Raw genomic sequence first — 13,196 nt, forward strand, 5'->3', positions numbered from 1 at the left:
AACACCTTCCCACGGGGCACAGGGGTCGGGATAGGAACATATTAGGGATAGGGGGGTCGAGTGGCCATCCCGGGGGGCAGATCCTGCCTGACGAAGGGGAGCACGGCAGGCGGGGGGGTCACCCCCACGGTGGGGCCGGGGGCCGAGGAGCGGCGGGGGGGCGGCTGCGCCCCGCGGGGGAGGTGCCGAGCCGTGCCCAGCGCCGCCGCTGTAATCCCATCACAGAGCCGGACCCAGCCTCCTCCCCCGCCTCCCTCTTCCCTTCCCGTCCCATCCCTTCCTTCCCTCCCTCCCTCCCTCCCCGTCCCTGCCCGGTGCGGTGCGAGCTCCGCCGCTCCGCTCCCCGCCCGGCTGCCGACCAGAGCCCGGCGGCGGCGGGAGAAGGAGGCGCAGATGGAGGTGCCGGGAGGCTGCCACGGCCGCTGCTCCTCTCTCGCCTCCCTCCTGCTCCTGCTTTCATGTATCGGGTGTGCGGCGGCTCCGCGGAGGAGCATCCCCCGCCGGCAAGGTAAGGCTGGCGGGCAGAGGTGCCGGGGCTGGGAGGTGCCCGTCCAGCGCCTCGATGGCACACAGACAAGTTTCGCGTCCCTTTAAAACTGGAGTTGCCGCGGGGTGTGCGCTGCGTGTGTGACTGTGTGCCCCTGTGTGTGCCTGTGCGTGTGTGCCTGTGTGTGTGTGCATGTGTGTGTCGGAGGGAGATGCCCTCGGGGCAGTGCCCACCGCCCCTCCGGCCGCTCGTAGAGCCTGGGGGGGGGGTCGTGGAGCTGCCGTGTGGCACCAGCTTGACCGGGAGCTTCCCTGCAAGACCCGGTGTTGCCCTCCCACCCGCCGGTGCCCAAGCGGTGGCAGGGAATGTGAAGTTTCAGAATTCGTGTATCATCCATTTTCTCTGGTGTTTTACACCCCGTGCCTGTGGGTTCGCTGGACTTACTGTCCAGGACCTGACGGCTGCTACCGCGGGAGGAAGTCACACGAATTTTACCTGTTTTTTTCGCCAGAAAAAGCCTGTGATACTGTTTGAGCAGAGTTAGGAGCCAGGTGAACCTCTATGTCAATCAGAGGTTCCCCGTCGGAACGGCTGTGCTTCAGCCGTGGTATTTATGTGTGTGGTAGCAAATAACATAAGATATGAAGTACTGAATGTGAAAGAAGGTTGGCTAGGAAATCAATAATTTCATTAAAAATAAAGTTAGTCAGTACCAAACATGGTGTGGCTTGCTTCAAGGTCCTGCTTCTGGCTGAGCATTACTCTGTTCCCACGGCTCTCATTGGTTTTTCACATTGATCAAGGAGGTACATGGTCCTTAGTGCTTGAAAGTTAAAAATCTGGACTCTGAGTAGCTTTTACAACCCCTGCAGTCAGCAGCATGTGAATCAGTAAGGAAAAATGTAAACAGTAAGATGAGACGCAGTGCATGGTGAAGTCTGACATTCTGCATACTTCAAAAATTGTGGTTCTTAGACATCCAGAATGGTTTCACACATTGAGACCATCTCAGAGTCTTTGACATCAACACTGGTTTTGATCACTGGCTTCACTGGTGTCAGGTAGGTGAAATTTTAGGAAGTTTATTATAGGTGAAAGTATAGGAAGTATAGTAAATTCTGCCTCAGATCATAAAGTGTTTGGAGGATCAGACTCTTTTTGTATATATCCTACAATGCTAAAAGATATGTGCTGCTGATTTATTTAGGATCAGTGTTGTGAGTTCTCTTGCTCTTGTGAGGAAAAAAAAATTGTCTGTACAGTTGGAAACTTAATACTTAAATACAGCCCGAGCTTAAAGCCCTTATTGGACAGATGGCTAATTTTACTGGACTGACCTTGTCTCTTCAGGGATCTAGTACCATGATCCTTGGTTATCATAATAGCTTCCATAAGTACTTGAGGAAATTAGATAGGCAGTAGTTGTGAATGAGATGATTAGCAGTTTGCATTAAAATTCTTGATATGTAAAGTTGGAGATGCAAATGTGTAAATATTTTTAAAGATTCCTCTACTGTACTGACATACTTGTTTCCCTTAATCAGGGTGGAATGACAGCCCTAGTGGAAATGATTTCCTATGCATTGAATTAAAAGAGCTTAGAACTTGGAAACAAATTTGTAGTGCTGTGTAAGAGATTAATTAATTTGGTAACATTGTGTGTACATTGGTTTTGTTAGCTATACAATTAGTTCTAATTTTTTATATATCTTGCATTATTTCAGGTTCACTGACTGATTCAGTTGTTCCAGTTCTGGTGGGGTTTTTTGTTTTGTTGGCTTTTTTTGGCTTTTTAAAAAAATTTTTTTTTATTTATTCCCAGTATAAGAAGTACACCGAAAGTGTTGTGTGGGAACAATTTTTCCAGAATCTGTGCAAACATTTGAAAAGCCACTTGGAGCAAGATTTGAAGAGGGAAATCCCTCAGTTTTTGTGCACCAGTACATTGTTTAAATCCAATCTGCATTCTGCCAAGTGCTATTGCAATTGTAGGTGTCGAAGATCTCATGGCTGGGTCCTTGCTGTGAAATTTCTGTTGGAATACTGAGAGCAGGTATAACTCCAGGCAGCTCACATCTCTGCCTTGTTCTGTGGTGTGTCACTGGGTGGTTCAGAGTGGAAGGGAACTGTCATCAATTCGCACATCTAAAAGCACTGGGTAGAGAAGAAGTAAGTAAGTAAAAATTTAAAGTATTTTTTCTTTCTTTCATTTTGCCCCTTAAATAGCAATAGAAATGAGACTTGTACAGAAATTGTAACTGAGGTGAAAGTGAAAGGTTGTGTTGAGAGAGAAGTGATAAAACCAGTTCATCTTCAATAACAGGAGCTGACCGGGAGGCCCTGTGGATCAAAAGAAAAAAGACAAATACATCTCCCTTTTTTCCAAGTTTTTTGTTCAGGGATCACCTTACAAAGATCAATTTTGTAATCCCAAAAAAGCAGTAGAGTGAGAAATCTGCCTGTGAAGTTAAAAATAAGGTATATAATAAAATGGCTACAGATGCAACTTCCTAAATTAAACTTCAGAGGAAATGTTGTCATGCACAAATTTGAAACATACCGATGACTACTGAACTTATTTGAACATTTATTTACAGTTACTTGATACATTTGCTGGAAAGAAGGAAACAGGATGATAGACACTTTGGGAAAGGCTTAAAACAAATCCTTAGACACCGTGTGGTGAATAACATAGTTGAGAACAGATTAGGCTGGGATTCTCTAAATCTTGTACTCCCAGAATCTGGCAGTCATGCTGCTGCTTTCACATTGTTTTCTTGCTTTTGCCTTCTGCAAAGACACAGATTTTCTCTGCTTCTGTTTCATGTTTCAGGTTAAAGGCTGGAAAGCCTAAACCTAGCCCCCAGTATATCTTACTACTACTAATATAAACACAGTAATATTGAGTTTTAGTGGTTCTATGATTTTTATAGAGGATTATAGGAGAAAGAGCCAAGCACTTAGCTGATTTCACATGGATGTTCATGGTATGAACTGTTGCACTATTTATTTTATTTATTGTATTATTACTTTTTTAAGTATCAGAGTGTAAAGTTCCAGTGCCCTATATAATACTAAAACTGTTGAGTTGATCTGTATGGCAAAAATGAGATATTTACATCTGACAGTTTAAAAATACTTTTAAAAAAGTATTTTTATTTTTATCTTATGCTTGCCAACTAATATAAACAAAGAATTGGGATTGTGTTGAATCTATTTCCCAGATGTTCATAAAATCGGCATCACTGGCTTTGTGTGTAAAGGAAAACAAACTGATGTGAGCAGTCAAACTGGTTAAAGTATGGAGAGTTTACAAGGGTATAGCATTTAGTATTCAGGACCAGATTTTTGATTTTTCAGGATTCAGATTTTTGAGAGAGCCCTGCTCCCTGGTCATCAGTACACTAAATTATTTTTTTCCAGAACTTGGCACTGTGATACTTGAATTCTTTAGAAAATCTGGCTGCTGGATGTGGAAATCAGTATGAGCTGCTGGATGTGGAACACTTGAGGATCTATCCTTAGTTAGGTACCAAAATAGGTCAAACTACCTTGAAAGTTAGGTCTACAGATAGGGAACATGGAGCAGGCCTTCAGAAGAAAGTTGCTTATTTGAGTTTTTTTATATCGCAGATTTTGTAACAGCCATGGAACAAGTTGTCATTCACTGGCATATTAAATGCTGCATGTAAAGTGTGCAAGGGTGAGAGGCTGAAATGTGAAGTGTCTGAGGAAAGGAATGAGTCAGAAGTTGAATGATTTCTGGTGTGAAGGATGGAGAACTGGTAGAGCCACTGTGTATCTGTGAGCTAAAACTAATAAAAAAGATGTGAATAATTTATCTGGAGGGAGATTAATATATATCCTTTATTGTTCCTGTCATGGGCCAAAAGGTCTGCAACCAGATCACATTGTTCTCTCTCTCCAACACCAATAAAACCAACCAGGCACTAATTATTTATGTTCCTTGTTTATCACATTTTGGGTGTTACTGGTGTTACAATGCTGCATGACATTTTCATTTTGATTGTACTTGCTTTTGTGCCTCTCATGCCCATTTCTTGGTAAATCTTGGTAGCACCACCTCGCACAGATATGAACATTCTCCTAATACCCTCCAGGGCAGCAATGGGAATGCAATAAATTATTTCACTTGAGATCATTACTTAGTGTGTCTCTGCTAGTTACTAATTCTGAAGTCTGTTTTCGCATTTTTGTTAGTTTTATTCCCAACAAAATGCATTCTGTCCTTTCCATTCTGAAACTGCTGCTTTCCACCATGAAAAGAAACCTTGGGTGAATGCTTTTCTTGGGTACTGTTTTGCTGATGCTCCCACTAAAACTACTGTACAGCCTTACACCATTGCTCAGAAGGGTAACATTAACAAAGAAACCTTAAAAAAAAAAATGGAGGAACTATCCCCAGACCAGATATTTGGTTTCCCAGTGGTGCTTTGGTGAAGAGGGGTTGTTTTGTAGTTAAGGCACTAGGGAAATCTCTATGTCCTGGTGCTGTCACATTTGTTGTGATGGTTTGCCAGTCCTTCCCAGGCTATATTTTCCATTTTTAAAATGGGCGTAGAGTGGTTTTGTGCTTTTATGCTTTTCCACCTATGCCATATTAGTAATAGGACTTCTGTAGGGTGCTTAGCACAGCTATACCCCAATTTTAGCTGAGGCTACTAGACACTGCCTTAGTAATAATACATAGGTGGATGCCTCCATATCTTCCAGTGTACATTTCAGAAGAAACACCCTCTTTTTGTCTGCCACATACACAGGGACACTGGACTAGACAGGGCACAGCTGTGTACTGTGTACAGCTCATTGGGAGTGAGCACATCCATTAGTGAGATCCATGTCCTTGAGCTGAATAGCATTGTTCCTTCCTTGGAGACATTCAGAACCCTCCCGGATGCATTCCTGTGTGGCCTCTCATCTAGGTCATCTTGGTCTGGCAGGGGGATTGGACTCAGTGATCTTTCTAGGTCCCTCCCAAGCCCTGACACACTGTGGTTCTTTGAAAAAACATCCATAGGAGCAGCAAAGTACCCTGCTGTCCCAAAATAGAGAACTTCAGTGGGAGAGTTAAGTGTCCCACAGACTCTGAGCGTACACTTGGGAGTTTCCTGTTCCTCAGATCATGCCTCTGTTGAATCTCAACCTTATGCCTGGTTCTGCTTGCATCCCCTTAATGTGTTTTAACTGAAAATAAATTAAAAAAAAAAATGGGGCTAGTGTAGCCTCATGTAATCTCATGATGGTGACTCAAAAAAGGACTGACAGGACCTTTTCACAGCTTTTCCACCACAAAGAAGTGGAACCCTAAAATAAATGGTTATAGGAAGCTTTTTCTCACATTAAAAAGTTATTAAACTCTATAAAAAATGCCTGCTGTCTGAGTAAATTACCATAAAGAGGTCTTTGCAGACTATTATTTCATATATTAAGGAACCACATTTTGGTTCCATATTTATCAGTGGATGTGCTACAGTGGTTTGTGATCATGTAATCAAAGACTTTCTAGATAACAGGCACACAGGAGATTATGTTAGATACGCGATCGTGAATAAAATTTCCTAATGGTTTTCTGTGCAAGCAAATGATCTGTCTAAAATACCCCCTTTAAATGAAGCAAAACCCAAAACCTGTTATTTGTAATTGATTCTATCCAAAGGAAATACTTCTGGGTAAGAATAGGCAAGATTTTCTTTGCTTTTTTTAATGTTTATTTAGATTATATATCAAAACTGTGTTATTTATTTCATATAGCATGAGCATCCAAACCACAGCAAAAGAGGAATGTTATTTTTTCAGACTTTTCAGAGTCACTGAACTGAGAGCAAGCACAGCCAAATTAATCTTTGAAAGTAACTGCTTCGGGCAGGCATAAGCCACTGAACACTGCAGGCTTAGGAGGAAAGCCCCATCACAGCCAGGTAACCAGCTCAAACCTAGGGAATGATATAAGTGTGTGATGATCCCTAAAAATCTCCAGGAGAGAGGTGTGTAGAGCAAAAAACACCAAGTTCACACCAGTTTTAGTTCTGAGCATGCTGTAACTACACCCAGGAGTAAGGACCACTCATGAGGATTGCTCCTCAGGATAATATCTTCTGATAAAGATAAATCCGCACAACATCAACCCAGTGAGCCTTTTATTCAAAAAGAAGAAGATAGCTGTGGCATAGTGGGGGAAAGCTGTTCTATTAGTGACTTGCTGGCCAGATAACTGGATGGTCAAAATACACCAGCTTTGTTTTCTTAAAAATATCTTCCATTCAAGCACTGCCAGCAGTTGTCCTGGATAATATTTTAGACCTAGAGGGGAAAAAGCATGTGCAAGTGCTAACACATTCTGTGCTTGGCTTTCTCAGTGTATCACCAAGTGATGGTGGAGTGTCTTTCCAGTTATGTATATATTAGCCTTTTATATATGTATTTTTATATATATGTTTATATATTAACCTTTGTATATAGTAACTTTTTATATAAATGCAGATAACAGTCATATTGAAAGTAGTTGTTCTGAGGTGTCCTTAGTGTTCCTGTGTCCTCAGAGGATGGTCAGACTGGTGTGATTGACACAGATTGACACATCTCCTTTCTCCAACCTGTGTCTCTGAGGTTGGAAGAATACCAAGCTAAATTTTTCTTCACATTTCTCTGGATTTTAAAAGTAATTTAAAGTTGCTGTTACCCCTGGAAATGATGGTGCAGTCAAATATCAACACCTATGAACATGTGGAATTTGCAATTGGAATTTCTGTCCTGAAATGAAGGGAAAGAAGCATCTTGTGAATGTCCAGCAAGCTGCTTTCAAATACAGAAATAATTCTGATTCTTCTGTTGTGCCAGAGGCATTATTGCCTGTGTATGGTTTTAAATCAAGACTGCCTTTGTGTTGCTGAGCTCAAAATTCTTCTCAAAAAAATCATAAGGTCAAAGGGGTTATAGAGAATTTCACAAATGACAAATTCTTACATGCATGAGAACATAATTTTAGGAGTAAAATAATGAAAGAAAACTGTCAAACTACAGATGATGGAAATTAAGTGTCTAGGACTAGAATTTTTGTGGTTTAGAGATAAGAGAAGCCAGAATTTGTTACTTGGAACGGAAATATTTCATCCATTTCATATTCTGCCTTCTAGATAATCATAGGAGAAGACAACAAGTTTTTAAAACAGGCTTTTTATGAAAATGGCTGCTTACAGATATGGTGGCACTGCAGCTGGTACTCCAGCCATGAACACAGAGAGCAACTGCTGGTGTTTTCTGTTCCTGTTTCGTGATGTTTGGGTGCCTGCATGAACTCCTTGCATGGGGGCTGCTGCCTCCATCTCAGATGAGCTGTCACAATGTCAGAGCTCTGGTACCATTCAAGAACTGCAGCTCTCTCCATATACATGCTAATTAATGGACTTAATAGGTTGAGATGAGAGCTTTCAAGACATTTAGCTCTGTGTAGCCCAAAGATGTGGAGGATGAAAGAAATGGGAAAAGAAGGAGCTGTTTAACAAGCTGATGCCAAGGAAGGGCATCCCTTGCATGGTGAGGCAGCCTTGGTAAGAATTTGGGCAACAGGTTGGGCTCTGCAGGATGTGGTGGAGTAGGGAACACTTTCAGAGAATTAGAGAGCTGATAGCTTTGTGGACATTGTATCACAGAATCATAGCATGGTTAGGGTTGAAAGAGACCTTAAAGGTAATCAAGATCCAACCCCCCTGAGCCTGGTTGATTTGTTGTTTGTTCTCTTACACATTTATATGTGCTGAAATGTATTTCCATGTCTCCTTGTGTCCTGCAGCAAAGAAGGTTTCATTCATCCTAGTGAATCTCCCAGCTTTCACATCCCACTGCCTGTTACTGGCTCTTTGGATTCATAGCCATCTCCCACACTACATTACTGTGGGGATTCATGTTTAAAAAAGAGCACTTCTATTTCTGTCACTTAATAGAGACAAAGAATTTCCTCTGTGTTTTTTACTGATATTGCTGGTGAATGGAGAAACTTCCTGACTGCAGAAGGTAGTGAAATTACCCTGTTTCTTATGGAGGAACTGAGCCAGAGAAGAATTTCCTGGTCCTTGAGAAAATGCCAGATTTCCTCCCTGACCTGGCTTTCAGCAGACTTTGATAAAGTCACAGTTGCAGCTGAGCTGTTTTCTCCAGCCAGGTTAGGATCACTGAGCACTGGCAGTGCCCTGGTGGATATGCCCTTACAGCTAAAGGGCCAGCAGCATCCTGGCCTGTATTAGGAGCATTGTTATCAGCTTGGCAAGGGAAGTGATGCTTCCTCTCAGCTGAGCACTGATGAGACCTGAAATCTGTAGGATTTGGTCCAGTTTTGGACTGCCCAATACAAGAGAGACATGGGCATACTGGAACAAGTACAGCAAAAGACATTTTGAAGAGCTTCTCAGGAACAGGCAGAGACAGATAAAACCAGCTCCGCCTGGAGAGTAAATGGCTGGAGTGATCTTATCAATGTATCTGTATGTCTGATGGTGGGAGTAGTGAACATGGAGCCAGATTTTCTAAGCGTTGCCCTTAGTGTTGCAGGACTGCAGACAATGGACATAAACTGAAACATGCCACTTAAACATTAAAAACAAAGCAAAACAAACCACACTTTTTTTAAGTGAGAATGCTTGAGTACTTTCCTGGAAAGTTTGTGGGGTCTCTGTCCTTAAAGATTTTAAAAAAACAGTGGGCAAAGTCTTGAGCAACCTCCTGTAGTTGAGCCTGCTCTGAGCAGAAGTTTGGAGTAGGTGATCTCCATAGGTGCCTTCCAACCTCAGCCTCTCTGTGTTTTTCCAAACAGCCACACATATCTTTTGAAACAGTGCATTTCAGCTCTGGTGTGTAGCTTCCTTTGAGCTGTCCTCTATCCTGTCATGGTGTGAAAGCACTGTTTGCACCAACTGCTCTACTTTTGTGAGGTGGTGTAGCCATATGAGGCCCATGCTGAAACCTTGGGATAACCAACCCACATGTTTATTTATGTGGTACTCTGGGACATGACCAGATTGTTTGTCCCTCAAATTAATGATTTGAAACTGTTACTCAGGACTTGTAGAGATTGTGGGAACTCAAGATGCTGTATGTCCTGTTCTCATCCTAAAGATTTGTTGCTTGTCACATGGTCAGCTTTGTCCTTTTTCTACTTCAATATTTTTTGTATGCCTGTCCATACCATGTATGGTTGCTTTTTACTGACCATTTTTTGCCAGAAGCTCCCCTTGAACTTTGTTTGTTATACCAGGTAACCTTTTTCTTCAAGAGCTTAGTTTTGTGTTGTGTCTCAGCAAGAGACAGCTTTGTAGTTGGTAAAGCAAAGACATTAACAGACATCAAGGAAAACATTTTTTAAGTATCGTGAATGATTTTGCCATGGATCCAATTGAATATAATACGCTTTGTATAGTAAACATCTGAAAAATACACCCCCCAATGATATTGATTGATGAAAAAACAAATTTTCAGGTTATTTATTTGGTGTTTTTATAGCTTAGCTGTCCTTTTTATTTATATACATATATAATGAATCAGTATTTTTTGTAATATATACAATGGGTTTGATATATGGTTCTCTTTTGCCTTTTACCCATGTTATAGATGCTCAGAAAATGTAGCAGGATGACTTTTAGCTCTATTTTATAATTTTATTTCAGAACAGTAATAGCCTGTTTAGTAGAATTTATTGTCACCAGCAGAGCCCAGGATTCAGTTAGGAACTTTAATCATTGTATGAAAACTTTGTCAATGTTTTCCTGTTCTTGCTTCCAGTAGTGTTTGGAGTGTCATGTCTTCTGGAGCTCCCCCAGTGTTCATGCACCTCAGACAGATAACCCATCAGAAGAAAGAGAACAGTTGTTTTTTTGTATTTTTTTTTCTGACAGAAGTGAGTTACCTTCCATAAGAGGAGAGAACCTAAAATTGTGTAAAGGAGGAGGGACAAGGACTGGGGTGGGAAGGTGGAGGTAAATGCCTGGAAGGAGAAGGATGGAGGAGTGAGGAAGTGACAGGGCAGGAGAAGGTGTGAGACTTCAGCCTTGCTGTTGGCAGTGAGCTGATGATTTTTGTCTTGGTGGTGGGATGAAACTGCACCTCTGGCTGTCAGTTTCCCTCTGGTGCAGTTTCCTCTGTGTCTCCCAGGGTCTGTCTCACCCAGGCAGCATGTGCAGAGCCACTGGGGCTTCTGTCTGGAAAGCTGCTTCTGCCTTTCATCTGGGTGAATTTTTAAGTCATTGCTGTTCCTAGAGCAGTCCCAGTGTAGACATGGGGTCAGAGACTGTTTCAAGGGATGCACTGGGCATGCACTGTCCTATGGATTATTGAAGTCCACTGCACAGACATGTTAAAGTGCTGTTTCTCATTTTCAGCTACTTTCTAATACTTAGGTTAAATTATCCAGAGAGGTTGTTTGTTTGCTTGTTTGTTTTGGGTTTTTTTTGTTTGGGGTTTGAAACCTAATTTATTTGAAACCTAATGAAGTAGCTGATGAGACTGCAGCCAGTAGGAGGGCAGGCAGGGCCAGCCACAGCCTGATGGCTTTCTGGACACATCCATAGGGACAAGGCAGGTTCAAGCCCAGCCAGAAGTTTTTTCTTATGTCTAGCTCTTAAAAAATTATTTAAAAATTCAGTTTCTCCTTCTCACTTCTGCAAGTCACTGTGCATCATTTAGAGCTTCTCTCCTCTCTGCTTTGCTTCTCTGCAGACTTGTAGCCTTGACCTGGTCAGGAGTTTGCGGAGGGGAATGGGACTCCCATCTCTGTCCCCGCTCTTCTGTGATCTGCTGGGCCAAGGCAAAGAAGGGAAACACACAACAAAGTTCACTACTGATATCGTGACTGCTTGTTTTTAATGGGATTTGCTGTGTTGCACTGTAGCTTAAGCTGTAAGCTTTGCCTCCTTCATTCCTCTTCCTTGGTCTGTAAATACTGCAGTGACCGTCACCTCAGATGTACCTGGGGCAGATAATAGATGCTATTTACTGCATCAGAAAAACATCACATGGGTCCAAGCTTGCTATTATTATACTACTGAGGGGTTTTTTCATTTTGTTTATTCCAGTATCTTTAAAGGGCTATCTGAGCTTGATTCAATCTCTCCGAAGATTCGCCCACCACAGTGTGGGTGGAAAACCACGATGACCCTGCAGGGCCATATCTCCTGCAGTCTCTGCATCAGCACTCACTGTGTGCTGATGATCCACTGGATTTCCCTTTGCTGGGGGCCAGTGCACTAGCAATGACTTGTTAGATGCAAGTAGATGACTTGTCCAAAGCAATGATGATCAATATTTCTCTATTTTTTTTATATTTTCCATGTTGATGTTTCTACTCAAGGTGGCACAAGCAGGGCCAGAAGAGGCTGGCTCAGATTTTCCAGTTTCAAGTCATTGTCCTTTGTAGTTGCTGTGACTGGGAGATTCTTGAGCTCTTATATACTGCTGCTGGGCAGTGGGAGCTGGAAAATAGTTCAAAGAGATGAAAAGATGGCACATTTTTTTCATTTAGTATTTCCTGACCTTTTTTTTTCCAGTTTGTCATGCTGTCTTGTTTCGACCACGCTGTTTGCATAACCTTGTTCGGTCTGTAAAAAGAAAGGACACAAGAAAGAACTTATTACTTTTTGCAAATGAGAATTTCACAGATATTTCAGTGAGGGAGTGAATAGGTCATAATGCTCTGATTTCTCCTCTACAAGTGGACAGGTTTTTGGTTTGGTTTGGTTTGGTTTGGTTTTTTCCTTCCCTAAACGAATTGGTGAACTGAATTAAAAAATGCTTGAAATAAAAGAAATCCAAGGGGATTTCTCCCTATATAAAATGTGAAAACTTCTATTTAGAATTAGTCTGAATAGTCTTTCTTGAGGCTCTTATTCCCGTTTCCTTATATTGTGACACATTAGTAGTGACAGCCAGCATTTCATCAACAAATTTATCTGTTTTAATGGGACAAAAGTCATAATGAAAGGGTTATCTCATTTTGTTAGCCTATGCCCTAGCTCTAATTATAGTGCAGAAAATGTAAAAATTTTAATTTTCCAAACCACAAACTAATAATGCTGAAATTAATCACTTGTTTTCCCTTAAATGAGTTACCATATTGTTGCACGTGTATTTTTTCTGTTGCATTGCTTATATATTATTTCAGGACCTGCAAGTACCTGTGACTACCTGCATGCTTTGAGACAGCAAAAACATCTAAAAAGGAAATCCAAAATTAAATGCAAACTGTAATTAAAAAAATAGTTCAGCCCCAACCCTTTTAGATATTTAGATAATATATGAATAATTTTAAATATTTAAACATTTTAAAAGTATGTATTTAATATTTTAATTTATTTAAATATTTTGTTTTTATATTTTAAAATATTTAAATACAGTTAAAAAAAATAAAAATACAGTTTTCAGATGGTATTATCTAGTCTAATCTAATTGAAATTTTGAACTGATTTTGAACTTTCCTCTAATATAAAAGTACCAACTCACCCAAAGCACTTCAGATGTGAAGCTGATGAACATAAGAAATATATTTTTTTGGAAGCTGAATTTTTTTCCATAACTGTAGTAAGATTTTGAGGTCATGTCATGACTGGAAGGAGAAAGGAACTTGCTTCTGTCTGCACTAGCAGTTTTCTTGCAGTAGCTGAGGGTGAGAACACCCTCACAGCTGAAGTGATGACACATGAACTCT

At 41.2% G+C, this 13,196-nt stretch overlaps 1 protein-coding gene across 2 annotated transcripts in view; it reads left to right on the plus strand.

Moving 5' to 3' along the window:
• The first annotated feature begins 275 nt into the window (after positions 1 to 275).
• Positions 276 to 13,196, plus strand: part of EGFLAM (EGF like, fibronectin type III and laminin G domains) — a 73,120-nt gene continuing 60,199 nt past the window's right edge. The window contains exon 1 of one of the 2 annotated variants that reach the window (XM_071730643.1): positions 276 to 508. In XM_071730643.1, coding sequence (XP_071586744.1) covers positions 394 to 508 — 115 coding nt within the window. In that variant the 5' untranslated portion in view covers positions 276 to 393. The remainder of the gene's footprint in view (positions 509 to 13,196) is intronic. The other variant, XM_071730642.1, reaches the window with a different exon arrangement.

This window comes from Heliangelus exortis, chromosome Z, assembly GCF_036169615.1.
Source record: "Heliangelus exortis chromosome Z, bHelExo1.hap1, whole genome shotgun sequence".
Classification (NCBI taxonomy): Eukaryota; Metazoa; Chordata; class Aves; order Apodiformes; family Trochilidae; genus Heliangelus; species Heliangelus exortis.